General features: G+C 46.2%; 2 protein-coding genes across 17 annotated transcripts in view; one reads left to right on the forward strand and one right to left on the reverse strand.

The window, feature by feature from the left end:
- Cct5 (chaperonin containing TCP1 subunit 5) lies at positions 1 to 12,985 on the reverse strand. 2 transcript variants are annotated; one of them, XM_008837640.3, is made up of 11 exons: positions 12,565 to 12,785; positions 9,786 to 9,846; positions 8,948 to 9,112; positions 7,162 to 7,360; positions 5,274 to 5,466; positions 5,037 to 5,186; positions 3,032 to 3,151; positions 2,058 to 2,243; positions 1,826 to 1,963; positions 1,410 to 1,590; positions 1 to 397 (listed from the first exon to the last, which is right to left on the reverse strand). In XM_008837640.3, exons 1-11 carry the CDS (start codon positions 12,667 to 12,669, stop codon positions 270 to 272), a joined length of 1,626 nt encoding a protein of 541 aa, XP_008835862.1. In that variant the 5' UTR covers positions 12,670 to 12,785; the 3' UTR covers positions 1 to 269. The 2 variants fall into 2 exon arrangements, with proteins under 2 accessions (XP_008835862.1, XP_029421508.1); XM_029565648.1 differs by lacking the exon at positions 12,565 to 12,785 and adding an exon at positions 12,845 to 12,985 and having other exon boundaries at positions 11 to 397.
- Positions 12,970 to 26,888, forward strand: part of Atpsckmt (ATP synthase c subunit lysine N-methyltransferase) — a 24,801-nt gene continuing 10,882 nt past the window's right edge. The window contains exons 1-5 of one of the 15 annotated variants that reach the window (XM_029565651.1): positions 13,029 to 13,102; positions 13,758 to 13,866; positions 17,605 to 17,658; positions 18,290 to 18,579; positions 26,175 to 26,312. In XM_029565651.1, coding sequence (XP_029421511.1) covers positions 18,304 to 18,579; positions 26,175 to 26,312 — 414 coding nt within the window. In that variant the 5' untranslated portion in view covers positions 13,029 to 13,102; positions 13,758 to 13,866; positions 17,605 to 17,658; positions 18,290 to 18,303. The other 14 variants (XM_029565650.1, XM_029565654.1, XM_029565652.1 and 11 more) reach the window with 14 other exon arrangements.

The following is a 26,888-nucleotide window of genomic DNA, read 5'->3' on the forward strand; positions in this document are numbered from 1 at the left end:
TCAGTTACAGCAGCATTTAATGTTAGAATGTTTTTTAAACCTGAAGATAAAGACTGTTTAAAGAGACCTCTTTAATGAAAACAAAAGCTTGTGAGATGACATTCCTCAAATTACAGTGCTCTAAACAAGTGGAACCAGTTACCCAACAGTTGCTTTATTCCAGCATGTACGGTGGCTGAGAAAGCACGTAGTAAGTAACTGTACATGCAGCACGAGATTCCCTTTATTTAATCACAGCAGTGATGACGGCGTTTGATTCTACTTTTTTTCTATTCTTCAGACTCCCCAGGTTTACGGATGTCATCAATCTTCAAAATCATCCTGACCATCTGTGTGGCAAGAGAGATCTGCTGCTTCTTCCCAATCAAGGTTTCTATGACATGTTGTCGCTGCATATCTGAAACAAACAAGCAAATCACTGATCTCCAGAACACAATAAGCAGCTTCAACTTTCTATAGTCACAACAAAGCTTAAGAAATGTATTTATGGGCCGGAGAGAGGGCGCAGCGGTTAAGAACACGGGCTACTCTTACAGAGGACCCGGGTCCAGTTCTCAGCACCCACAGGGAGGGTAGTAACTGCCCTCCTTTTAACTCCTGGTCCAGGGAATCTGATGCCCTCTTCTGGCCTCCATGGGCATGGCACAACATGAGGCACTTAGAAACACACAGGCAAAACACTCATACACATAGAATTAAAATAAAGAAAGCTGTTATGGTCACCTGGCTACACAAGTTGTCCTAGATTGTTTTCAGACCAAGTCATAACTCCTGAGGGCCCTCCTGAATGAATCTCAGAGCAGATGCCTGCATATCAGAAACACTGGTACTTGAGTGACAGAAGAGGTGTTTTTTTTCTTTCATTGCTACTGGGAGTGAACCCAGGGCCTGGAGCATGCTGGACTATTCTTAAAATCTTTTTACAAACTGTCACATTCTGTGGTTGGAACTGGTTTTAGGAATGCAGGTTTGGTCCATCAATAGAAAAAACATTGAAGTTTCAACAAGCTCAACTTCTGTCCCCCTTTCAACAGGTGGATGGCAGAAATAGCTACAGAAGCCACAGAGTGCTGGTTTATCAAATACTCCACAACCCAGGGGGCAACCAGGTGTAAGCTGTAGACGCATTCTATATGGCATTCAGAAAACAGACTGACAGATACACTTGTAAGTGAAGGCACTTTTTAAAACCAGGTGAAAGCATGCCAGCTTTGAAATACTGTATTAATATTTGTTATTAAAGGGAGTTTTGCAGTGCTAAGATTAAGTCTTAAAACTCGAATACCCAAAATGTGCTTGAGTACTCCAAAAGGAGTCTGAAAGCATCTACTGCACTGCACAGCAACACAGTCCACCATTTTCAGCTGAATGGAAAGCCAGGCCACCCAAGGAATCTCATGGTGACTCACCATTTGTACCCTTGTGCAAACAGTCAATCCCGAGTGCAGGGTTCGACTCCTTCACTTGTTTGGCTCGGACTTCAGTCATAGTCTGGATGGGATTCATGCCACTGTTTTCAGAAAGGGCCATGGGGATAACCTCTAAGGCATCTGCAAAAGCTCTCATGGCATACTGCTCCAAAGTTGGGCACTGGAAAGGCACAAGGGCAGTGAGTGTACATAGCAAACACCAAACCAATCTGCCAACCACACAAAGCAGCAGTAGCCAAGTTCCTAGCACCCACATCGTACTACACCTATGAAAAGCTCACTTGTGAAGAGGTTAATGAGCTGTCTTATTTCTATCTACAGGGCAGAGGCGGAGAGGACACAAACACCTGAGAGCTAGCTCACAACAACGCAGCTCACTCTTCTTCTGTTCTTACCTTATCTGCCTCTTGGCTAACTGCCAAGGCACAGGCTATTTCAGCAGCTCCTCCTCCATATACCACACGGTTATCTCGGATGAGGTTCCGGATGACACACAAGGCATCGTGAAGGGAACGCTTTGCTTCTTCAATGATCTGGGGAGAAACTCACCTCCTCAGGGCCTCTGCTTGCAAAGCAAGTCCTCCTAACCACTGAGCCACCTCCTCAGCCCGAGACCTGCATTCTTACCATCTTATTTCCTCCTCTGATGAAGATGGTTACAGCTCTGGAGTTCTTGCACTGCTCGATGACCAGCATTTTGTCCTTTGTTGTGCCAAAAGAGACCTCCTGCACAACACCAGCAAAGCCTAGCTTCTCGGCTGTGAGCTCGGAGAACCGAGGGACAATCCGCCCTCCAGTTGCAATGGCGATCAGCTAGTTGGGATGGGTCAGAGAAGACAGAGTATTGCTCAATGCCAATGACTTCTAGAACCGGACCACAAATAAGCTAGAGCTAACCCAGGACCATCTTGTTCACTAGAGCTGCTGCACCACTATGGTCAAGAAATTCAAGTTTTGTGTGAAGTGCCTGGCTAGATGAATAGGTTATTTATGTATTTATTTATTTTTTGGTCTTTGAGACAGGGTCTTCTTGTAGCCCCAGCTGGCCCAGAACTCATTATGTAGACCAGGCTGGCTTTGAATGCAGAGATATGTCTGCCTTTGCCTCCTGTGTGCTGGGATTTAAAGGAGTGTGCCACCATACCCAGCTGATGAATAGGTTTCTAAGAGTCAGACATCTTGGGCTGAATCTGGTGCTACCTAGCTCTATCACTATGCATGACTTGTAAGCTTTCTGGTTGGCCCTCCCTGACTGTGAACCAGCTCACCATGTTCCCGCAGGAGGCTGCAGGAAAGACAGAGGAGGCAGTTTACCTGGATCCTGACAGTGCTTGGGAGGACTGCTTCTATTCTGCTGCCAGAGAAGGCGCAGGACCTGGCTTTCCTGCCTCAAAATCACCAGGAAGGAAGGGTGAGCACGCTCACTCAGAACCAGAAATACACAGCACTATGATTAAATGAGAATGATTCTCGTACACTCTTCACCTGTTTCCTTTCTGTTAACTTGTGGATCCTTGGAGTGCTGTGACTATTTCAGGCAATTGCACTGACACATGTGCACACTGCAAGCTCAGTCCCACATCAGGCAAGGGGTCTCTTACCTCAATCTCAGGTCCTCCCACCCAGCGGACTGCAGGCAGGGAGTTCTGAAGAAGTAAATGATTGGCTTCATCATCAAAGCCCCACTGGCAAATAGCTAGGTTAGCACCAGTTTCTTTAATCTGGGAAAAGAAAGGTCACAATTCTCTAAGAAAATAGATACTTATTGTTACATAGTTTAGGAAAAAGAAAAGGGAGAGGCACAGTTGTGTTTGCAAATAAGTACATTAAAAGAAACAAAAAAAGCACAGAAAAGAGAAAGAAATATACAAGAGCTCTTTCCAGATCCTAAATAGTGAACATGTACCAACAGGAATCACCAACTCTGCTTTAAAAAGCCACACTCAGTAATTGACGCTATGTTATTACGAAGCATAAAACATGGACCAACATAACCAGCACTCCACCACCCCATCCTTCAAGAGCTCAGTCACAGATGCCCATCTGCATTGTGTGCACGAACAAACCAGAATGCCACAGCACATTTCTCTGCACTTTGCCTGTCCCACTCTGAGCATCAACAGATTCCAGACTATCTAAAGACCCAAATGAGGCATGCATTTTAATTTATATTTAGTTTATTTATGTATGTGTTCATTGTTGATAAAGCCTCACCATACAACCCATGCTGGCCTTGAATGAGATTCTCTTGCTTCTATTCCCAAGGCCTGAGTGCTGGGAATAGCAATTCTGCTTCCAATAAGCAGTGCCCCCTCTATACTCTACACCAAGTGTCTTTCCTCAAGGCTGTAATCTGAACATGCCACTCCTCCCGTGGTGACAATACCATGTCCCATATCACTGTGGAATCATCTCTACCCAAGGCTCCCACAGCATCCACCACTCCTACCTGTTACTCCAGAACTCTGTAACCCAGGCCACGGCATGCTTCCACTCCATTCTTGCTATGTACAAAAACTGGCCATTCCTTACAGATCAACTTCCCTTACATTCCCCATCACACAAGCTACCTCTTTCCTCCCAGGTGCTCAAAACAGGAGAAAATCCTTCTTGCTTCTCATCGTGGCCTCCACGCTGCTCTGGGCACTCTCATTCTTCAAAGCTGCAGCCTCCAGCTCTGTCATGGTTCTGTAGACCTTTCCCAACAACTTACGAATGGCCAGTATGAGCATCCAACACTCTTGGCCCTCAAGTCTTTCCGCCTCTTATGCACCCCAGCCAGCATTCCCAAAGTCGCTCTGTACCTTGCACAACACTGCCACCAGGCTCCAACCCCTGACTGGCTACTAGGTGAACCACACGGCTGCCTCAGAGCCACCCCGGCCCCAAATGCTCCTCCCCAAAGACACTGCCCCCCACTTCTTTAGAGCCTTCTCTGACCAGCACTCCCACCAGAGCCTCCACCACTGTTCACACAATCTGGGGCTCACAGCAAGAGTCTGACTTGGTTCCGTGCTATAGGTCTAGTGCCTCCAACATTGCCGATATGCAGCAGACACATGACTGCATCATGAAAGAATCCACGAACCCAACAGTCTCCTAAAGGCAGACTCTCCATGTCCTGTAGTCTGCTAGCTTTGGTAAACAATGCTTTAGCCAGAATCTTTCTCCATGCGTCCTTGTGTTCTGGGCTTTAATTCCCAAGACAGGTTTGCAAGAGGAACTTGTAAGTCAAAGAGCTTGCACACCTGAAGCATAAAGGTAAAATCACATAGACCTGTCTGAACAAAGGGCTGGGAATACTGTGGACACCTGGGTGTCCTGTCACTTCACAACTCTTGTCAAGTGATACAGGGCACAGGAGAGGGAGTAATCAAAAACACAGTTAACAATGCCAAATACCTAAGGCGTCACGAACAGGAGACCCCTTTTATACCACTTAAAGCTTTTTTCTCACTGTGCTTGTGTTTTACTTAAACTGAACACAAACTGTTCTGTTATCTGCAGCTTCACAACAAGGTCCTCAGATGCTGACTCAAGCTACAGCCATGTGTTTACCAACACCCCAGTGACACTGTCCTCTGGAGGATCACTTTAAAGACTTACTTGCTGAATCATCTCCTCAAACTTCTCCTTTTCGTACTTCTGCAGGGCTTTGTAGTCCTCTACAGAGGTCACATCCAGCTTGTGCTTTGTCTTGGGTTTAGGTGGCTCAAAAGGACATGTAAGAATTGCGATCTTAGCATTTTCCACTCTCTATGGGGTGGGGAGAGAAAAAAAATTAAGGCCTCGCAACTGGAGCATTTGAGCCGAAGCAGTGTGAAGCCTCAGGCACTGACTTACTTTGGGCATCTGTGGGTGACTGAAGTCCTTATCGACGATCACACCCTTAATAAGTTTGGTGTCCTCCAGCCTCCCGCCCACTTTGCCTTCCACCTTGATGAGCTCAAAGTCAACATCTCTCCGCTCCATGTCTGCTACTGTGAGGACAGCATTGACAGCAATCTCCGCCATTTGTCGGTGACAGCTGTTAACCCTGATGAAAGACAGCACACAACCTTTCACATTACTTACATGACCGCTGCAGCCGAAGCCATCACACAATCTACTTCAAAGACATGTCTAAGAATACTAGCAACACAGTTCCCAAGTTCAAAGTTGAATGAGAAAAACACAGGAAAAGTAGCAAATCTAAGCCGTGAACACCCGAGGCCTGCTCGGGGAAACTTAGCACTTGCAAGAAAGTGCCTGACATCCAGAAAACATAACTAAAACGATGCCAGTATCCTGGGTAAGTAACTTGGTAGACTGCTTCAAGGTAGACCTGGCTTCTACCAGATGATCCATGATTTTTTTTTTTTTAAATAGTAGGACCCAGAAACACTTGGGTTTTACAGGCATGCAAGAATAAGTTCAATTTATAAAGCAACAACAAAGTTAAGCATTTCAAGTACTGAGAACACCTTCTTCCTAGGAGAAAATGGTACTCTAGAAGGCTGTGGGCAGTCCCAGCCTCATCTCCCCCATAGCTGGACAGAAGGCATCACAACAAGGGTGTCTTCTGTTTTGGCTGCTGTGGGCATTTCCTCCAGCAGAAGGCCAGTAGGAACTGGCCACACAGACCAAACTAGCATCAAACTCAGAGATCTACTTGTTCCTGCTTCCTGAGTGCTGGGACTAAACACATGTACCACCACATCCAGCCTGACCCCTCATGTTGAGACCAGCCCCTCCTTTTTGCCAAAAACCATCGTACACACACTAAAAATCAAACAGTTCACATGGTTACCTATTAAAAAAAAAAAGGTGACAGGGCCAGGGAGATGGCTGAGCAGTGTTAAGTGTTTGCTGCCAAGGCTTGTGACCTAAATTTAATCCCTGGGGCCCACATGGTAGGAGACCACAGACTCCTGTAAGGTGCTAACCTACACGTGTGCACACACAAAAAATGTAAAATAGCAGCAGGGAAACCAGAGTGCAAATAAGAGGGAATAAAGACGTCAATCCTATTCTCTCATGTGGAATAGTTAATAAATAAAAATAAAAGCATTATTGATGGAGGAGGAGCAAACAGGAACGAAGATCACAACATCCATACCTGAAGATGTCACAAAGAAACCCATATTCTGTGTACTAAAAAAAATTAAACTGTAATGAAACTTTGTACACTGGGCTTTATGTGGCAACAGGCCTGAGTTTCTTTCTACCACTGTTCCCGAGAACATCTCCTGGCCAAGGCTGCTCAGTCTTCAGGTGTAAACAGCAGATATTATGAAAACAGTATTATGAAAACAGGTAGAGGTAACTCAGTCTGAGGGTCACTTTTAAGACTGGCCCTACTAAAAAGTTTTAGAGTGACAAATCTGCTTGAGTGAAAGCAAGCAAGCACGCTGCTTCTCCACTGACTTCCTTGTAAAGACAGGACAGGAGGAAGTGTTGCCAGACTGACAGAACCCTTAAGCAGGAGCCTTTCTGACTGATTTCACATCATCCTATCCCACTAAACACTAGGATACAATCTTACAACATCTTGTCAAGGTGACTTAATAGCTGGGAAATTCAGCTTCCAACTAAAACACAAGATGCTTGCAACATCGAAGCCAGCAAAACCAATAGAAACCCTACCAAATCAATTCCTCCACCAAATCAATTCCTCTTCACCAGTGATCATACTGCTGCCTTCAAAAACAAGCGAACAGTCCTCTACAACACCCTACTGCTGGACACGTACACTTTGGAGCCCAAAGTGGTTTTTGCAGTCTGAATCAGGGGTTCAGGGTTGTTTATGTCCACAAGGACACTGTCACTGATCTTGTCCAGGTGGTCAATAGCGATTCGGGCAGCCTGCTCATAGCCATCGGCGATTCTGATGGGGTGAATGCCTCGGTCCAGCAGCTGCTCAGCTTCTTCCAGCAAGGCACCAGCTAGGACTGCAAGCAGAACAGTACAGTCAGTTTAAGAGTTAGTACAGCACAATCAGTACATATCAGATCCTACCCTGGAAATAAGAAAGCTCTAGAATTAGGCTGGATACAGTTTCAGAAGCCAGGGTGATTTTGAAAGGAGGCCCTGTCTTGGTTTTGATCCCAATATATGTCTGACAGGTTTCCTCATAAAGATGAATGTACTATGAAAATCTTAGGGTAGGAGCCAGTAGGATATCTCAGTGGATAAAGGCACTTGCTACCAAGCCTGACTGCCTGAGTTCAATCTCTAGAACCCTCATGGTGGAGAGAACCTATCCTTGCAACTTGGCACCCCCCACCCCCAAAATAAATAAACGTGAAACATCAAAACATAGACCAGAATGCCAGGGCAACAATTTAAGGAGGAAAACCCCTATTCTTTTTCCTTGGCCTGACATTTGCCTATCTCCTGCCAACCTTCCCTCCCCTGTCATTTTGGTACCACAGAAATGAATCTGGCTCTGCTGAATTAAAACCAGCTGTTCTAAGTACAACTACAATGGTGCTTGGGAAACAATGGTACCCCGAAATACTGCCGAGTAAAGGATTTTAAATTAGCTGTGGGAAAGGAAACCTTGAAGATATTTACACCACATCTCTTCTGTCTCTCTTAACTTAAAAATTTAAACTTATGTCCATGGGGGCTGGAGACATGGCTCAGCAGTTAAGAGCACTGGCTGCTCTTGCTTTGATTCCTAGCACCCACAAGGCAGCTAGCAATCATCCCTAACTCCAGCTCCAGGGGATCTGACACTCTCATGACCTCCGCAGGCACTGAATCACACGGGAGCATTTATATACATGCAGGCAATACACTCACACACATAAAAATAACATTAAGAAAAGTTACGCCTATTTTTGTCTGTGCATTTGTGCACAAGGAGGTCAGGGACAATTTGTGGGAGTTGCTTCTCTCCATCATGTGGTCCCAGGGATCATATTCAGGCAGTGGGGGTTGGAGGGGGGAAGCCTTTTCCCATTGAGCCATCTTGCTGGTTCTCCCTCAACTTTTGATTATAAACAGTTCAAACTTCAGGGGAAAAACCGTGATAGAAAAAGAAACGTCACATTACTTACAATTTTGCATCACATATTTGCTGCACATACATACACCCTCGTTTTCTACTTAACTCTTTGAGGATTACTTGCAGAAATCAAGACATGTCTCTTCCTCTATTTAGTATGTAACAGAACCAGGCACTCTTCTATACAATGGCAATACAACTGCCACAGTGAGGAAGCTGACACTGATGCAGCATCATACAACACAGGATCCATGATTCCTCCCTCCTTCATACCTGTCTCAACAGCTTTTGCAGCTTACAACAAACTGATCAAAGTTCCAATCACAGTTTTGGTCTATTTCATTCCCTAACCCTCCCCACCTCTTCCTGGACTTCCCCACACTCAATTTTGAGGAGTCTGGATCAAGTGTTTTATAGTGTGCCCTTCAACTTGTCCAACTGCCCTGAGGATTTGACTCAGTGCACATTAGCTCCTCGGGTGTTTTTAAACAGCACCTGATGTCAGAAAAGTTATTTCTTTTCTTACCAACCACTCCTGTAGTTCCATCTCCAATTTCATCATCCTGGGATTTAGACAGTTCAACCATCAGCTTGGCAATCTGATGATCCACATCCATCATGCTTAGAATGGTGGCCCCATCATTAGTTACAGTCACATCGCCATCCTTATCCACCATCATCTTGTCAAGTCCTAAAGAGACAACAATCTTTAGAACGCCAGTGGGAGAAGAAATGGACAAGCAATGCTGAGAATCGCTAAAGGTTAGAGCTCTTGATCTAGTTCTTAACACGCAAGTCACTGGAAACATTAAAAATAGCTACAGGAAGACGTTTTTAGATTTGGCTAATCCTAATAGCACAGTGGAAACAGTCTAAATGCCTCAAACCCAAGAAACACATACAAACCACCAAAATACAGATCATCATTAAATGCAGTATGAAGTGCAAGAGAAGTGGATTCTGGAAAATGCTAATGAAATCAAGTGAGGAAAAAAGCCCATCTAAACTGAACGCATGCTACAACTGCATAAGCAGTCTGGAACACAGCAGAACACTGGCTGTGCTGAGGTAGCAGGACAGCCCCATCATGTTTCAAGATGTGGCACAGGCTGTCCTGTGATAGGAAACTTTTATTAAAAAATATAAATGGGGGACTGGAGAGATTAAGAGTGTTGGCTATTCTTGCAAGGACCTGGGTTCAGTTCCCAGCCCCCACACGGCAGCTAACAACCACCTGTAACTCCAGTTCCAGGGGATCTGACACCCTCTTCTGACCACTGCAGGCATTACATGGCATGGGGGCACTTATATACATGCAGGCGGTACATGTGTACACATTAACTGTGTATCTGTGGCTCTCTTACCATTTGGTCCAAGTGATGTTCTCATGGTATTTGCAACAGCTTTTGCAGCCATTATGTGAGACTAAATGAAACACAGAAAAGCAAAGTTACACAGCATTTCTACAGCACAGTGATGACTGCAAAGCATGACTTAGGATGTCATTTCTCTAGTCTAGAATAGGCTGCATGCAGACAGGCCTGAATTTAAGAGTGGGAACATTCACAACTACAAGCTTTAGCAGCAAACGCTGTGTCAGCTCATCACCCTCAACACAGCAAGGCAGGCAGGGTCTGTCGGCAGCCCAGATAAGCTGAGAGCACAAAAATCCAAGTAGGAACATGTAGTATGTTCAATGGTCACATCATGCCTACTGCAGAAACATTCCATTAACCTAAAAAAAGAAAAATCACCTTTGTGTGCTAACATTTTAATTAAAAAAACATTTTTTTATTTGTTGCCATATGGGTGCTGGGACCCGAACGAGGGTAGTCTGCAAGAGCAGCCAGTGCTCTTAACCACTGAGCCATCTTTCCAGCCTGTCTGCTAACATTTTAAAGACTAATTTTCAAAAGGAAAGTTCTGAATAGCAGCTAAGAATTTAGCAACAGTGATTCCACAGGCCATCTAACCAGGCAGATTACTGCTCTGAACTGTTCGTTCATTCTCTTGCCTTAAAATTAACGGTGGCCGTGTCTGCAATCCTAGTTACACCGACAGGCCAATGTTGGCAGTGAGAAACACAGTAAGGGTTAGGGATACAGCTCACTGGCAGTGACCACCTAGCATGCGCAGGGCCCTGGGGTCAATCCCCAGCAATAGGGATGGAGAGACAGCAACTACTTCACCTGTGTTATACTCTCACTGCATCCAGCTACTGAGCTAAACAGCACATGTGAATAACTTTCTAAGGAAGAGAAGTCATGAGGGAGAGAACTTGGCAAATAGGAGAAAGACAGACTCTGTACAGAGCACACTGGCTGCTTCTGCATAGGACCAGAGTCTGGATCCCAGCATCCATGTGGCAGCTAATAACTGACTATAACTCCAGTTCCAGGGGACCTGACACCCTCTCCTGACCTCTATGGCCACAGTATGCCATGGTACACTTACACACGTGGGCAAAATACTCGTAACAAAAAAATTTTAGAAGAGAATTTGTAAGTGCAAAGCACTATGGTTCAGTTGTGAACTAAACAGGAATTTGCTGGCTGGCCACTTACCCTTTGTTTTGGGTTATATATTTTTTACTTAACTTGGTCTTGGTGCCTGTCAGGGAAGGTGCTGAGACAGTGTCTCATTGTCTAGGCCAACTTGGCCCAGAACTTGGCACTCTCCAGCCTTTGGCTGCTTGAGCTCTGGATTATAATATAAACCCATGTCACCACACCTAGTAGGGTTACACACTTTTAGAACACACTTCCTAAGTACTGCCTGCGTTTTTTTGGGGGCGAGGGGTCTTTTTGAGACAAGGTCTCCCAGTAGCTGAAGCTGGCCTGGATTCACTATGGAGACCAGGCTGGCCCTGAACACACAGAGTTCTGCCTGCCTGTGCCTCCTGAGTGCTGGGATTAAAGGCGTGCACCACCATGCTTGGCTTAAATATTTTCTTATTTTTTACTTTACGCATACAAGTATATCGCTTGTATGTACAAACGTGCACTCCTGTGTGGACATGAACCATGTTCCTTCCCTCAGCGGTGGCTGTGAGATGTTTGGCACTTTCTCCACGACTGATCCTAAGTTCCCAACTATGTAGAACAGTGTCTATTTCAGAGTGATGATTACATGCAATAACCCATGTACTTAGCACTAAATGTGACATAACTTTGAACATTAACATTAAATTTTCTTTGTTAGACGTTACTTTATCTGCAAGTTCGAGATTGGAAAAAAGAAACTGAACATACAATGTAAGTGACTTGAAAAATTTCCCCTAGAAGAGAAACGAGACTGAACATCCCTACTCCTTGCCTCAAGCACTGTGTCAAATTCAGTTATCCAGTACTCCTGTCAAGCGTTTGGCATGACAGAAAACTGCCGCACCACCAAACCAAGTTCTGAGAGGTCGTGAAACGTGAGCCCGCGAGAAGCCTGTATTATTCCTCCATCTGTTCTGGTAAAACCCTAAGACATGAAGTGAGCAGGGCCACCTCAACCCTGGTGGCATGGCTTCCACACGTGCCTACGTGTATAGGGTCCCTCAAAGCGTCCCTTCCCTCAAGCTACCTACTGTGTGCCTCGGCTTACAGTCGGCTACACCTCCCCTCTAGATGACCCGATGACCCGAATCCCCAGCGGAGCCGAGCGTTCGAGCCCCAACGCTGGGAACTACCGTGATTCCGTCACCTGCGCCCCGCCGGGGACTTGGCGCGTCTTCCCGCGCAGGCATCCGTCTCCCCTGGCTCCTTCAAGGTGGACCCGGTACAGCCTTCTACAACTGTCCTCGGCCTCCCTTCCCACCACGCATCCTGCCGTGTGCCCATTTTCCACGCACGTGACGGCGCGGTTCCAGGACACGTCAGGGGCGGCAGCACTCGGGGGAAACACTCCCTAAGGCCAACGAGCGACAAAGAGCCCGAGCCTCACTCCAGGGGGCCCCGGAGCGATGGAGGCGGCCCCACCGTCGGGCAGGGGTGCACCCGGGCCTCTGCGAGCGGGAGGGCGAGGTCTGCGCCAGTCCCCGCGCGGGTGCTCGGCCAAAGCCCGCACATGGCCGCACCGCTGCTCCGCTCGCGCAGGCGCAGAAGGCCGTGAGGCCGCCTCCCTCCGTCCCACCGCCCGCGCGCCGCCGGCCGTTACCTTGAGAGCCTCGAGCCCCATGAGCCGGGACTTGCGGTCTTGGTCCTTGATGATGAGGAAAGGGCGCCCATACTCATCGAAGGCGAGGGTCCCCACAGACGCCATGGTGGACGAACGGGAGTGACTACCCTAGAACCTGCGGAGACCACTCCAGCATCCAGGAGGCACTTTTTCCTCTCGCGAGAAGATGTAACAGTTCGCGCATGTGCAATGTATAGGCCACGCCCCCGGCCTTTGGAGGGGGGGGGGCACCCGAGACTAATTTAACGCCAGAGCGTACCTTCTAGAATCTGTGGCTTTCGGAAACGTCTATGAGCTCGGAAGTTGGGGGGATGGAAGGCACGGAAGGGAACTTCTAGAACCGCACAGCCTGAGTCACTAGACCCAATTCAGCCACAGCTACACCTGGGAGTTTCTGAATAGCGGGTCCCAAGGGGAACTAGCTTCCTACGCCATCTTCTCCTTTATTCCCACCCCGGCTCTGAGGTGGTAAAGTCCACTTCCGGGTTCCCGCGAAATCTCGCGATGGAGAGAGGAGGTGAGGCTCGATTGGCATGGCGGGTACGGTAGTGCTGTAGCGCACGGTTCGGGTGTCGTGCGTGCTCGGTGAGGGGCTCCGCCGGCCGGGGCGCCGCGGGCAGAGGTCGACGCGGGCGGGACGGCGGCTGCGGAGGCCGCAAATGCCTTGGACCGTGTGAGCAGCCCGCCGCGTCCACCTGTCCCACCTGCCCGGTGTGCAAGTGCTGGGGTCCTGCCTGCTGCAGCTGATGCTTGCCAGCGGTCTGGATCAGCTCCACGGCCTTAGGACTGAGCTGCTGGGGAGGACTCCCCTAAGCTCGGCCTTAGGACGGGGCTGCTGGGGAGGACTTCCGAGCACGGCCTTAGGTTAGGACTCTGCAGCCCTCCCATCTGCTAGCCGGTTCTTGGGAGAAGCTGTGAAGTCCGTGTTTCAGTTTTATCTGCAAAAAGCTGTACTAATATTGCCTGTATCACATGATTGCAGGAAAGACGCAGGGAGCATTCTCAGCGGGCTGTGCATGTTAAATTGCCACGTTACACAAATCCAGTAGCTTGCCCACGGGTGTGCACAGCTAGCCCTGCCTGATGTTCAGGGTGCCACTCTTAACCCTTGCGTGGTACAGCCCCACAGAATTTTCACAGGTAACACTAACTGCACTGTGCTTTGTCCCTAGGTCACTATCTTTCACAAGCTTGGGTTTGTTATGGGCTTCTACTCTCTCTACCCTTACCCCACAAGAGAGAAAACCGGCCTGTTGTAGTGTAAAAACCAGTTTTTATCAGGTACTTAAAACTTGAATGTGTGCTCATCTTATCCAGTGTCTGGCCCTCTGCGTCCCAGGCACTCTGTGATGCTCCAGAGACCTTTTGGGTTTCTTGTAGGGTCTTCATTTCCCTTCAACTTTGATGAGTTTGGTGTCTTAGATTCTGTGATGTACTTTGTTCATAAATTTATGAGGAATAGTAAATATCTAACCACACCTGCACCATGTTTCCCATCAAGAATTATATAAAAAGTACAGTATATGAGATACATTATATATTTCTTGTTTTGGTTTTTTTTTTTTTTTTTTTTTTTTTTTTTTTTTGATCTTTTTGAAACAGGATCTCACTGTAGCCTCAGCTCTCCTGGAACTCACTATGTAGACCAGGCTGGCCTTAAACTCACAGAGATCTGCCTGCCTCTGCCTCTTGAGTGCTGGGATTAAAGGTGTGTGCCACCACACCTGGCCTGAGATACATTATATATTTTATGTCTAGTGTCTATATATATATATGGAATCTCCATGTCTGTGTGTGGATATGTATATATGCACACAAAGATAGATTATATGAGAGAAAACATTTGCCTTACTGAGTCTGTTTTACAACGGAAAAAAGTTCTGTTGTGTATGTATGTACCACACATTACTCATTCATGAGTTGATGGATAGCTAGGCTCGTTTCAAGAAAAGCTTCTTGGGTTGTTGTGATAGCTCGGCTTGTAAAGGCACTTGCTGCCAAGCCTGACAACCTGAGTTTGATCCTGGTTCCCACATGGTGGAAGAAGAGAGCCCTGAGCCTTGCAACGTGTGCATGTGCTTACACACACACACACACACACACACACACACACACACACACACACAGACACAGACACACTGAATGTAGTAAGACTTCTTTTTTTTTAAAAAAATTATTTTTTATGTGTATGAACATAATGCCTGCATGTAGGTGTGTGCATCCATTTCATGCAGTGCCTGTGGAAGTCAGAAGAGGGCATTGGATCCCCTGGAACTGGAGTTACTGATGGTCGTTGGCCACCATGTGGGTGCTGGAAACTGAACCTGGGTCATTTGCAAGAGCAGCTAGTGCTCTTAATCGCAGAGCCATCTATCTCTCCATCCTCAAGAAAGACTTCTTTAGGATCATAATATAAATGCCATATTTATTAAACGAGCATGCATGTGCAAGTTCATCTCAAGTACTACAACCTTCAAATACAAATCCTATTTCAAATGTTTGCCTGATCCTGGGAACATAGGGGTCCATCCCTTCTTCCTGCCCTTTTCCTTGGGTTTGAACTTGGATATGGACTCCAGGGACTCTTTGTACATCTTAATCACTGCCTCTACTTCATGTGATCTGACTCTTCCTGAAAATTATAGTTTATTAACAAGTATTAGAAGTCACCAAGCAGGCAGGCCTGGTGTCTGCAGAATAACACAGCAGTCCAGCTTTTACTTTGAGGAATGGACCCAGTGCTCAAGAGGGTAGTGACCACCCAGCTTTTGCCTATGTAGTCAAATGATTGACATTCCAAAGAGCACATCTGGCAAACATATTTTGCCACTTGTTTGTATTGTACTAAGTAATCTTGGGACTCCAAACAAGGGGTAAGAGGACCTGTAGAAATCTTGACTTCAATTTTGAATGCTCAAGGGTTGTTTTTCACTGATAATCAGTACATCTTTAATTGAACAGAGCTAACAGTGTGATTATAGATTTACGTTGTAACATCCTTAAGAACTCAGGCAGTGGTCATGGATGTTGTTTTCTGCATACATATCTTTATGTGTTTAAAAAACTTATAGGAAGTTGAAGTAGAAAAAAAATTATTTTTGAGGAAGCAGTGGGGAGTTTGGGCCAAGAGGCTAGTCCAGAGGTCTGGAGTGCCGAGACAGGAAGTGTGCCAGTCCTCCTGTTAGGAGGAGACATGGGGTGGGGGAGCTGGGAGGGTGAATGAGCCTGGGGGAGTCAAGGCACAGCGAGCACAGCCGCCAAACTTACCCAGGCAAGCTGCTGGCTCCTGGAAGCTGTGTGCTTATCTATTTTTTAAATTTTATGTGTATGAGTGTTTTGCCTGCATGTATGTAAGTGCACTCCTGTCATACAGTGCCCCCCCAAAAAAAGAAAGATTAATGATTTTTGTCAGGGGACACTGATGCTGGGGTTACCTTCCTTTTTTAAAAATGTTTTTTTTTTTCATTTTATTTTATGTGTATGAGTGTATTGACTGCATGTATGTAAGTGCGCCCATGTGTACTGCCCTTGGAGGTCAGAAGAGGGCGTTGATCCTCTGGAACTAGAATTATGGACAATTGTTAGCTGCCATGTGGGTACTGGGATTTGAACCTAGGTCTTCTGCAAGAACAGCCAGTGCTCTTAATCGCTGGGTCATCTCTCCAGCCCCCAATTTCTTTTTATTTTCTAATGTGTACATGTGTGTCTCTGAAGGTAGGTGCACTTTAGTGCAGGTGCCCTAGGAGGGCAAAGACACTGGATCCCACTGGAGCTGGCGGTTCAGGTAGTTGTGAAACCAGTTTTAAAACTCACTTAAGGGACTTAAGGACTCAAGAATGAAGCCATGCTGGGAGCCTGACTGCTGGGCGCTGCCCTGTGACCCTTGGCTGTGTGGCAGCTTCTCATGTGTCCTGTGTTCAGAGTTGTATCTTGTAGAGTAGATGGTCACAGTTCATGAGTGTAGTGTGCAGAGCAATGGTTCTCCAAAGGAGGCTGCACTCAGCCACAGAAGCTGTGCTGGTGTGATCCAGGATCTGGGCTAGATCCTCAGTGTGGGCCCCCTGTTTTCAAAATGGAGAGAAGAAAGGAGGTATCAAGATGGAAGCAGAGGTTGGAGTGGTGGGGTCAGAAGCCAAGGAATGTGGGCAGCTTCTGGAAGCTGGAACGTGCAAGGGAACTGCTCCTCAGTGTCAGGGCTTCAGGGGGATCACAGCCCCAGTACCCCATGAGATGTCTGACCTGCACTGAATGGTTATAACCAATGTGTGTTGTTTTACAGTCACACTAAGGACGAGCATGTGAGGTCCCCTTACCCTCCTCTTTCCTGTGGATGTGTGTTTTCAGTCTTCCTCGCAGCGATGGTCTTTGCTGTGGGGTTTCACATAGCTCCAGGGGTGTGTGAGTAGCTGGCGCAGTGTGTACTGGCCCTTCCCCAGTGCCTTGCCAGCGTCCATGCATTCTCCCAACAACACTGAGACCCCCAGTTATGAACAAGGAAGTGGAGGCTCAGCAAGAAGGAGTGGGGGGTCACACTTAGTGAGTGACAGTGTGGGCATCACTGCCCTCTCTGGCTCCAGAGGTGCCTGCTCTGGCTCCTGTGTTCTGCTTGCCATCAGTCCTGTCCCATCCCTCTCAGTTTTCCAGCCCTCTAAGAATCCTTGGAGGACTGCACTCAAGGAGGGTGCTTAAGGTGACAGTGCTCTGCAATCCCTGATTGAGTTTGTTTGCTCTCTTCCATGCTTAGAGAATTGAAATGACTCACTTTTTTTTGGATTTGCTCTTAAAAAAAATCTCAGTGGGGCATGGTGGCACATGCCTTTAATCAGCACTCAGGAGGTAGAGGCAGGCCGATCTCTGTGAGTTCAAGGCCGGCCTGGTCTACATAGTGAGTTCCAGGACAGCGGGGGCTACGGGGAGACCCTGTCTCAAAAAAATAAAAAAAAAAAAAAAAAAATGTCATTGACACTTACTAAACATTTGGTAAAACCTGATTTTTCTGTCTTTGGTTTTTTTCAACAGTGATGCAGATGCTCAGCCAGTTTGGTGCATAAGCTTTCACTTTGCTTTAAATAGGTAATAGCTAGACGTTTTCATGCTTGTTTGTCCAGATGTGAGACTTCCTTTGTTCAGAACATAGAAATGTGGAATTTATGATTAAAACTTTCACTAATGGGTATTGAATTAGTAAATAGATAAGCTACTAGACTCCTAGACACACCAAATTAATACTAATTGAAGACTAAAATCTTTTCTTTCTAATGTAGTGAAGAATTTTCTCAAAATCACTTTAATTTTGTCAGTGAAATTTAGATCTCATTGTAGAATCATATTTATAAATTAGATTGTATTGAGCTAACTTACCCAGTAAAAAGCACAAGTTGGGGGCTGGAGAGATGCTAAGCAGTTAGAGCACTGGCTACTCTTGCAGAAAACCCAGGTTTACTTCCCAGCACCCACATGCTGACAACCCTCCGTAACTCCCAATTCCAGGGGATCTGATGCCCTCTTCTGACCTCTGTGGGCATTGCATGACATAGATGCACTTACATACATGGAGGCAATACACTCATAAAGAAAAATAATAAATAAAATTAAAAAAAAGAAAGATAAATAAAAAGCACAGTTAATTTGCCATAAGAGCTGCAGAGAGAGATTCAGCCTTGGCTTTCGGATGTGTGTTACACAGAATTCTGTTTCTTTGTAGGCTCGTCCCTAGAAATGCCTGAGGAGGAGAGGCAGGTGGGACCTGTGCCACCTGCAAGTCTGGCAGCAGATGGCTTGAGGAAAAGCAGTTGGGGACTCTTACTTACAGGGATTGTTGGGGGGGCGCTGGTGGCTGTATACGCTGTGGCTACACCGTTTGTCACACCGGCCCTCCGGAGAATTTGTCTGCCTTTTGTACCTGCAACCCCGAAGCAGATTGAAAATGTTGTGAAGATGTTGCACCGCAGGAGAGGACCCCTGGTGGACATTGGTAGTGGCGATGGACGCATTGTGAGTTATTCCAAAGCAGTTTAAGGTTGGGAACCAGGGCTGTTAACATTTCTGCTTTGTTTAAGGTTGGGAACCAGGGTTGTTAACACGTCTGCTTTGTGTCTTAGGCTTCCGCAGAGATTGTCAAATAATGATGGTTTGGGGTGTGTGTTTCATTTTGTATGTGTTTGTAGTGGGGGACTGTTAGACCACCAGCATGTGCTTGGAATTCATTTTTCTGTGATTTATTTTTTTCTTGAAGGAAAAAGTACTCTGTAAATATGTCAGATAAAAGGCTTAATTAATTGCTAACCATCAATGGTCCGTAAAAGATTTGGTTCAGGGCTGGGTATAATGGTGCATGCCTTTAGTCCCAGTCCTTGGGAGGCAGAGGCAGGCAGATCTCTGAGTTTGAAGCCTATCTGGTTTATATAGTGAGTTCCAGGCCAGCCAGGGCTACAGAGTGACACCATGTCTCAAAAAAAAAAAAAAAAAAAAACCCAAAGCAAACCAAAACAAAAGAGTTTGGTCCAGTACAGGGCATAATTAGAAGTCACATGTTGAATCCTGGAGTCTCACAACTTTCTGTTTTCTCAGTATAGATGTTTACTTTTACACTTTCTGTATGTAACAAATAATCCTCAGTGGTCATAGAGAGTTAAGAAAGGGCCACTGACAGCCTCACTTGACTAAAGATAGAAAATTAGGGGGCTAGAAAGATGACTCAGTGGTTAAGAGCACTGACTGCTCTTGGAGAGGACCTGGGTTCAGTTCCTAGCACCCACATGGTGGCTAAAAACTCTGTAACTCCAGTTCCAGGGAATCCAGCACCCTCTTCTGGTCTTCATGGACATTGCACAACACTGGCGCACTTACATGCAGGCAAAACACTCGTACACATAAAGATAAAAAGAATAGTTGTGTGTAACTATGATCCTAGCACTTGGGAGGTAGAGGCAGAAGAAATTTAAGGCCAGTCTCTGCTGTAGATTTAGTTTAAGGCCAGCCTGTGCTACATGAGGCCCTGGCTCAATGACCCAAAGGGGGGAAGGAAGGAAGGAAGGAAGGAAGGAAGGAAGGAAGGAAGGAAGGAAGGAAGGAAGACCCAACAAACTGTTGTGACTTCAACATGCTGTGATGATGTCAACCTGAAGTTCTGAGTAAAGAAAGGTCACTGATGATAGCTGACTGGTCCTGAGTGGGCAAGTCACTGCCTCCTTAGGGCTCATCCTGCTGAGCTGGAGGAGTGGGGACAGCGATGAAAGAGGCTGGTGGTGTAGAACTGTGTGGTGTGCAGCTCAGCAGGATCATACCACCTTTCACTGGTGCTGTTGGCACAGACTTGCTGTTCTGTGGTTGAGATTTAGAGTAACCAGAGATACTAAATGTGACTCAGATCTCTGCTGAACTTAAAAAAAAAATTCCTTATTTTTCTCCCTCTTTAAAATAAAAAGATTTTTATGAATGTGAGTGTATTGCCTTCATGTATGTAAGTGCACCCATGTGCATTGCCCACAGAAAACAGAAGAGCGTGTTGGATCCCCTGGAACTAGAGTTATGGATAGTTGTTAGCTGCCATGTGGGTGCTGGGAATTGACCCCAGGTCCTCTGTAAGAGCTGCTAGTGCTCTTAACCTCTGAGCCATCTCTCTAGTCCCATTTTCTCACATTTTTTGTTTTTGGAGACAGGGTCTCCGTGTAGCCCCACCTGGCTTGGAATTCACTACGGAGACCAGGCAGCCTTGAACTCACAGAGATCCACCTGCCTCTGCCTCCTAATTGCTGGGACTAAAGGCATGTGCCATTACACCATGCCTAGCCCTTAAAACGTTTCTGATACTGCTACTGGTGGGCCTGTTTGGATTCTGGAGGCAGCACATTCCTCATCTGGCTGTTACTATGACCCATATATCAAGTAACTCAGAAGGCAGCTACCTTTGAGTGGGGCCTGGAACAGGAAAGGGCCCTTCAACAGGTCCAGGCTGCTGTACAAGCTGCTCTGCCCCTTGGACCATATGATCCAGCAGACCCGATGGTGCTTAAGGTATCAGTGGCAGATAAAGATGCTGTTTGGGATCTCTGGCAGGCCCCCATAGGGGAATCACAGCCGAGGCCATTAGGATTTTGGAGTAAGGCTTTGCCTTCATCTGCGGACAACTATTCACCCTTTGAAAGACAGCTCTTAGCTTGCTATTGGGCCTTAGTGGAAACTGAACATTTGACAATGGGCCACCAAGTCACCATGCAGCTGGAGCGCCCCATCATGAGCTGGGTTTTATCTGACCCCCCCCCCCAGCCATAAAGTAGGCCATGCACAGCAACAATCCATTATCAAATGGAAGTGGTATATACGTGATCGGGCCTGAGCAGGCCCGGAGGGCACAAGCAAGTTACATGAAGAAGTTGCCCAAATGCCTATGGTTTCTACTCCTGTTACGATGCCTCCTGTTCTCAAGCATGCAACTATGGCTTCATGGGGTGTGCCCTATGATTGGTTGACTGAGGAAGAGAAGACTAGGGCTTGGTTTACAGATGGTTCTGCACGCTATGCAAGCACTACTCAGAAGTGGACAGCTGTGGCATTACAGCCAATTTCTGGAACAACCCTGAAGGACACTGGGGAAGGAAAGTCTTCACAGTGGGCAGAACTTCGGGCAGTGCACATGGTTGTGCATTTTGCTTGGAAAGAGAAGTGGCCAGAAGTACGATTATATACTGATTCATGGGCTGTAGCCAATGGTTTGGCTGGATGGTCAGGGACTTGGAGGGAGCGTGATTGGAAAATTGGTGAGAAAGACATTTGGGGAAAAAGTGTGTGGATAGATCTCTTCAAATGGGCAAAGGATGTGAACATACTTGTGTCTCATGTAAATGCTCATCAAAAAGTGGCTTCAGCAGAAGATGAGTTTAATAATCAAGTAGATCGGATGACCCGCTCTGTGGATGGTCAGCCTCTTTCTTCAGCTATCCCTGTCATTGCTCAATGGGCCCATGAACAAAGTGGCCATGGTGGCAGAGATGGAGTTTATGCATGGGCTTAACAGCATGGACTCCCACTCACAAAAGCTGACCTGGCTACAGCTGCTGATGAATGTCAGATCTGTCAACAGCAGAGACCAGCACTGAGCCCCCAATATGGCACTCTTCTCCGTGGCTACTAGCCTGCAACATGGTGGCAAGTTGGACCACTTCCATCTTGGAGGGTTCAGCATTTATTCCCTACAGGAATAGACACTTATTATTATTATTTGCCTTTCCTGCATGTAATGCTTCTGCCAAAACTACCATCCAGGGACTTACAGGATGCCTTATCTACTATCAGGGTATTCCGTACAGCATCGCTTCTGACCAGGGAACTCACATCACAGCCAAAGAAGTGTGACAGTGGGCCCATGGTCATGGAATCCACTGGTCTTACCATGTTCCCCACCATCCTGAAGCAGCTGGCTTGATAGAACAATGGAATGGCCTCTTAAAGACACAGTTACAGTGCCAATTAGGTGGCAATAGCCTGGAGGGCTGGGGCAGGGTCCTCCAGAAGGCAGTGTATGCTTTGAATCAGCATCCAATATATGGTACAGTTTCTCCTATAGCCACAATTCAGTATGCTTTGAATCAGTGTCCAATATATGGTACAGTTTCTCCTATAGCCAGGATTCATGGGTCCAGCAGTCAAGGGGTGGAAGTGGGAATGATTCCATTCACTATTACCCCTGGTGACCCACCCACTAGGAAAAGTTTTGCTTCCTGTACCCTCTAATTTGCACTCTACTGGCTTGGATGTTTTGGTTCCAGAGGAGGGAGTGCTTCTGCCAGGAGAGACAACAAACAGTCCGTTGAACTGGAAGCTAAGACTTCCTTCCCCCTGGACACTTTGGGCTTCTGATGCCCTTAAGTCAGCAGGCTAAGAAAGGAATAACAGTATTAGGAGGGGTGATTGACCCAGGGGGAAGTTGGACTGGTTCTCCACAATGGAGGTAATGAAGATTATATCTGGAAGGCAGGAGATTCCTTAGGATGACTTTTGGTGTTACCATGTCCTGTGATTAAGGTCAATGGGAAACTGCAACAACCCAATCCAGACAGGACAACAAATAGCCCAGACCCTTCAGGGATGAAAGTATGGGTTACTCCTCCAGGGAAAGAGCCAAGACCTGCAGAGGTGCTTGCTGATAGTGGAGGAAATACAGAATGGGTAGTAGATGAAAGTAGTTACAAATACCTACTTAGGCCACGTGACCAGTTGCAGAACCGTGGATTGTAATTGACATGAGTATTTTTGTCCTATTTGGTTAAGAATAGGCTTGTGCATGTATACACATATGTTAAGCAGATACTTGAGTTATTTTTTTAATGTGTAATTGAGATAAGTGTTAAGTGGTTAAGTGTTGTGAACCTATATGATTATATTGGGTTATGAGACAGTAAAGGACGAAGCATTCCTCGAAGACCTTATCACCTACTCTAAGATATATAATGCATTGGTCATTGTATGATGGGATAGTTATATCATGTTAGGTGAAATTATGACCTCAACATTGTTTTCATTTGAAAATTAAGCATGACATAGAGAGATGCTATTGTGTGTCAAGTTGACAAGGGGTGGACTTGTGATGGCTAATCCTGGGTGTCAACTTGACTGGATCTGGGATTAACTGAAATGAGAGAGATCTTCTTGATTGGACCTTCTGAAGCTGGAAGACACACCCTAAATGTGGATGTTATCTTCTGATGGCAGCCAGTATAAAAGGCCAAGGCAGAGGAGAGCACCAGGCTTCTTGCTGCTTGCCGTCTGTCTCGCTGGTGAATTCTTACTGCTGTAGACTGAAGACTAGCTGATCTTTTGGAATTCATCAGACCTTCAGAGCTAGATTGGAACTACTGAGACATCCAGCCTTGTGGACTGAGCGACTATGGATTCTCAGCCTCTCCAGTGTGGTGCAGCCATTGTTGGACTAATTGGACTCTATCCTGTGAGCTAAGCTGATAAATCTCTATACATATATATCCATTCTACCAGTTCTGTTTCTATGGAGAACCCTGACTAATACAGCTACCATTGTATTGATACGATATTTACCATCTTAAGCATTTTTAAAGCACAGTTCTGGGATATGAAGTCATTCAAATTGTGCAGTCACCACTGCCACCCACCACCACAACTCTTTGCATCTTGCAAAACTCAGAACAAATTTATTAGGTAGTAGTTACTAGTTCCCTTCTTTTTCTTAGCTTCTGACAACTATCAGTGTTAGTTTTGGGAACCTGCGGGCTGATGAGATGACTCAGCCAAGCCTGACGACCTGAGTTCTATCCCCAGCATCTGTATGGTGGAAGAAAAGAACAGATTCCTGTAAGTTGTTCCCTGACTTTCACATGCGTGTCTACACACACACACACACACACACACACACACACACACACACACAGAGACACTAAATAAATAAAAACCAAATTCGGTAGCATGTATTAATTTTGGTTTTGTTTTTGAGACAAGATCTCACTCTAGTACAGGCTGGCCTCGACCTTGCTGTCCTGCCTGAGCCTTTCCAGTGCTGGCTTACAGGCATGCTCTTCCAAACCCTCCTGGAAGGAAGTTTTGAACCCTTGCCATGTTTGAAACATCTTTGTAGTTTCTAAGGAAATGGCTTCTGTTAGGTTAGGAGAGCTGAAAAGGGAGGAGCTTAAAGTTAAGGAGTAAGAACCAGAGCCTGCAACAGGCAAGGAGTGTGTCCTTTTATCCAAGGGAGCATGGCAAAGGGCTGGTGCCGTCTGTGAGAACAGACAGCAGCAAGCAGGAGCAGAGCAGTCTGTACTTACATAGGAACTCTGCTGAACGCAGCTGAAGGAAGTTGCTCTGTGTCAGGTGTCAGTGTCCTTGGGGTACTTGAGGGGCTCATTTTTCAGGATGAGCAGGCATGTTATCTGTAAGCAGTCTCTGTAGTGATCAGTTGATAAGGCCAGGCCACCAGAGCAGGCTACGGCACAGCAGGAGTTAAGGTGACTCTGCAGAGTCTCTGTCAGCCAGGGAAGTGACCAGTTGGTAAGGCCTGATCAAAGCCCAAGCCACCAATTCGGGCCATTTTGCTGCCTTGAGGAATTCATATAAGGAAGCTCAGGACTCTCCTGCAAGTTACACATCCTGTCAGTTTCTTTGTGGCATTATGGTCACTTGGGAAGTTTCCTGAGGGGTCTCCTTAACAAGAGTGCTTCCTTAAGTGGGGCAGGATGGTCTGGTAGAGAGCCCTTCCATCTCAGGGACTGGAGGCTTCAGTTGATTGTATTTGACCTCATTCCCCTTTTCCCATTTTCAGTTTACAACCAGCGTGGCTAACGCTAAGGAAATGTGTAATGAATTCTTCTCTGACAGGTTTTTAAAAATTAATATTTTAAATATTCTTTATATATTCTTTGAGAATGTCATACAATGTATTTAAAATTTTATTAGTTTTTTGAGAATTTCATACCATGTGTTTTGATCATATTCCCCTCCAACTCTTTCCTCTGAGTCCTTCCAGATCTGCCCCACCTCCCTCCCCCCACCATCTTAGTGTCCTTCATGTGTGTGCTGCCTGAGTGCTCCTGGGTGTGGGGCCCTCCACTGGAGTGTGGTTGACCTACCAGGGGCCACATCCTTAAGGAGAACTAACTCTCTTCCCCAGAAACTATCAGCTGTTCATAGTTCCTCAGTTAGGAGTGGGGATTCATGAGCCCTTCCCTTTCCATGTGAGAATGGTGACTGGCAGGCACCCATAGGCCCTGAGTTCAAGAGTGCAGTGGTCCTCTGACAAGCCATTTTTATTGTTTATCTAGAGGGAGCTGATGGTTGTTCGCTAAACCACTGCCAAGCATTTTCCTTTTATCCTCTGCTCTGCCAGTTCACAGATGAAAAGATGGGGTAGATGTCACCTATCCAGGAGTCAGCTAAGCCAGAATTAATCACGCATTTGTCTAAAGCAGACTTGAGTATCTGTCTTATGGTATTCAAGGTGAAATCTTTGATAAAACCCAGAACATTTTGGTTTATCATTGCCTTGTCTGCAAGTCACAGACTTAGGAGGAGGAGACAACATTTTAAAATAGTGTCATTAGCAGAGAAAGTAGTTTTCCTTTTCCTTTTTAATTATACAAAATCACGGGTTTCATTGTGACTTTTTTTTTTTTTTTTGGTCTTTTTGAGACAGGGTCTCCCTGTAGCCCCAGCTGGTCTGGAACTCACAGAAATCCACCTGCCCCTGCCTCTGCCTGCTAGTGCTGGGATTGAAGGTGTGTGCCACCGTGCCTGGCTTTCATTGTGACATCTTTATCTTATCCAGACAAGGTTCTTCCTGTAGCCCCAGCTGGCCTGGAACTCACTGTGTAGAGCAGGCTGGCCTTGAATTCACAGAAATCTGCCTGCCTCTGCCGCCAGTTTGCTGGGACTGAAGGTGTGCACCACCACGCCCTCCTCTCCTACCCCCTTTTATCACCCTCCCCAGTCCCTTCCTCTTTCCAAATAGTCCTCCAGGAAGTATCTTTGGATGGATGTTTGGGGTCATAAACCATCAATAGGCAGCACTCCCTCCTTTTGGCTTAGCAAGATGACCTTTTCCTTCTGCTGAACCCCTCCTTTCTTAGGTGATCGCTGCTGCAAAAGAAGGTTTTGAGGCTGTTGGCTATGAACTGAATCCATGGCTAGTTTGGTACTCCAGATACTGTGCTTGGCGAGAAGGTGTGCAAGGGTCCACCAGGTTTCATGTTTCGGATCTATGGAAGGTATGCGGCAGAAAATGGATGTGGGTGGTGTTGAGAGAGCCAACTGTGGGACTGACAGGGCATTAAAAGAAAAAGAATGGAAATCCAAATGAACATTTTGGCATAACAAAATGTGTATGCATTTTAATTGATAGATTGTGCAAATAAGCTGTGCTGTAGTATAGAAGCTTCACATGTTGATAAAAGTCATGTGAATTCTAAGAATTTCCTCACTAAGGGTTCTCGTCTTGTTTATTGTGAAAGAGTTTTCATTTGTGGAAATCATATAAATTATTCTTGATAATAACTTGGCTTTTCCATGTATGTTTGAATGTGTGTATGTGTTTGTGTGTGTATTTGCATGTGTTTGCCTGTGTGTATTTGCATGGAGAGAGAGAGAGAGAGAGAGAGAGAGAGAGAGAGAGAGAGAGAATAGAGGAAAGAACCCACTAATTGCACTGTGGTTACTTCTTGTCCCCATAAAAGTAGGAGGCTTGGGACTGGAGAGATGGCTCAGTGGTTAAGAGCACTGACTGCTCTTGCAGAGGACCTGGGTTCAATTCCCAGCACCCACAAGGTGGCTACGAACCGTCTTTA

The sequence above is a fragment of the Nannospalax galili genome, unplaced genomic scaffold, assembly GCF_000622305.1.
Source record: "Nannospalax galili isolate Female #2095 unplaced genomic scaffold, S.galili_v1.0 scaffold698, whole genome shotgun sequence".
In the NCBI taxonomy this organism is placed as follows: Eukaryota; Metazoa; Chordata; class Mammalia; order Rodentia; family Spalacidae; genus Nannospalax; species Nannospalax galili.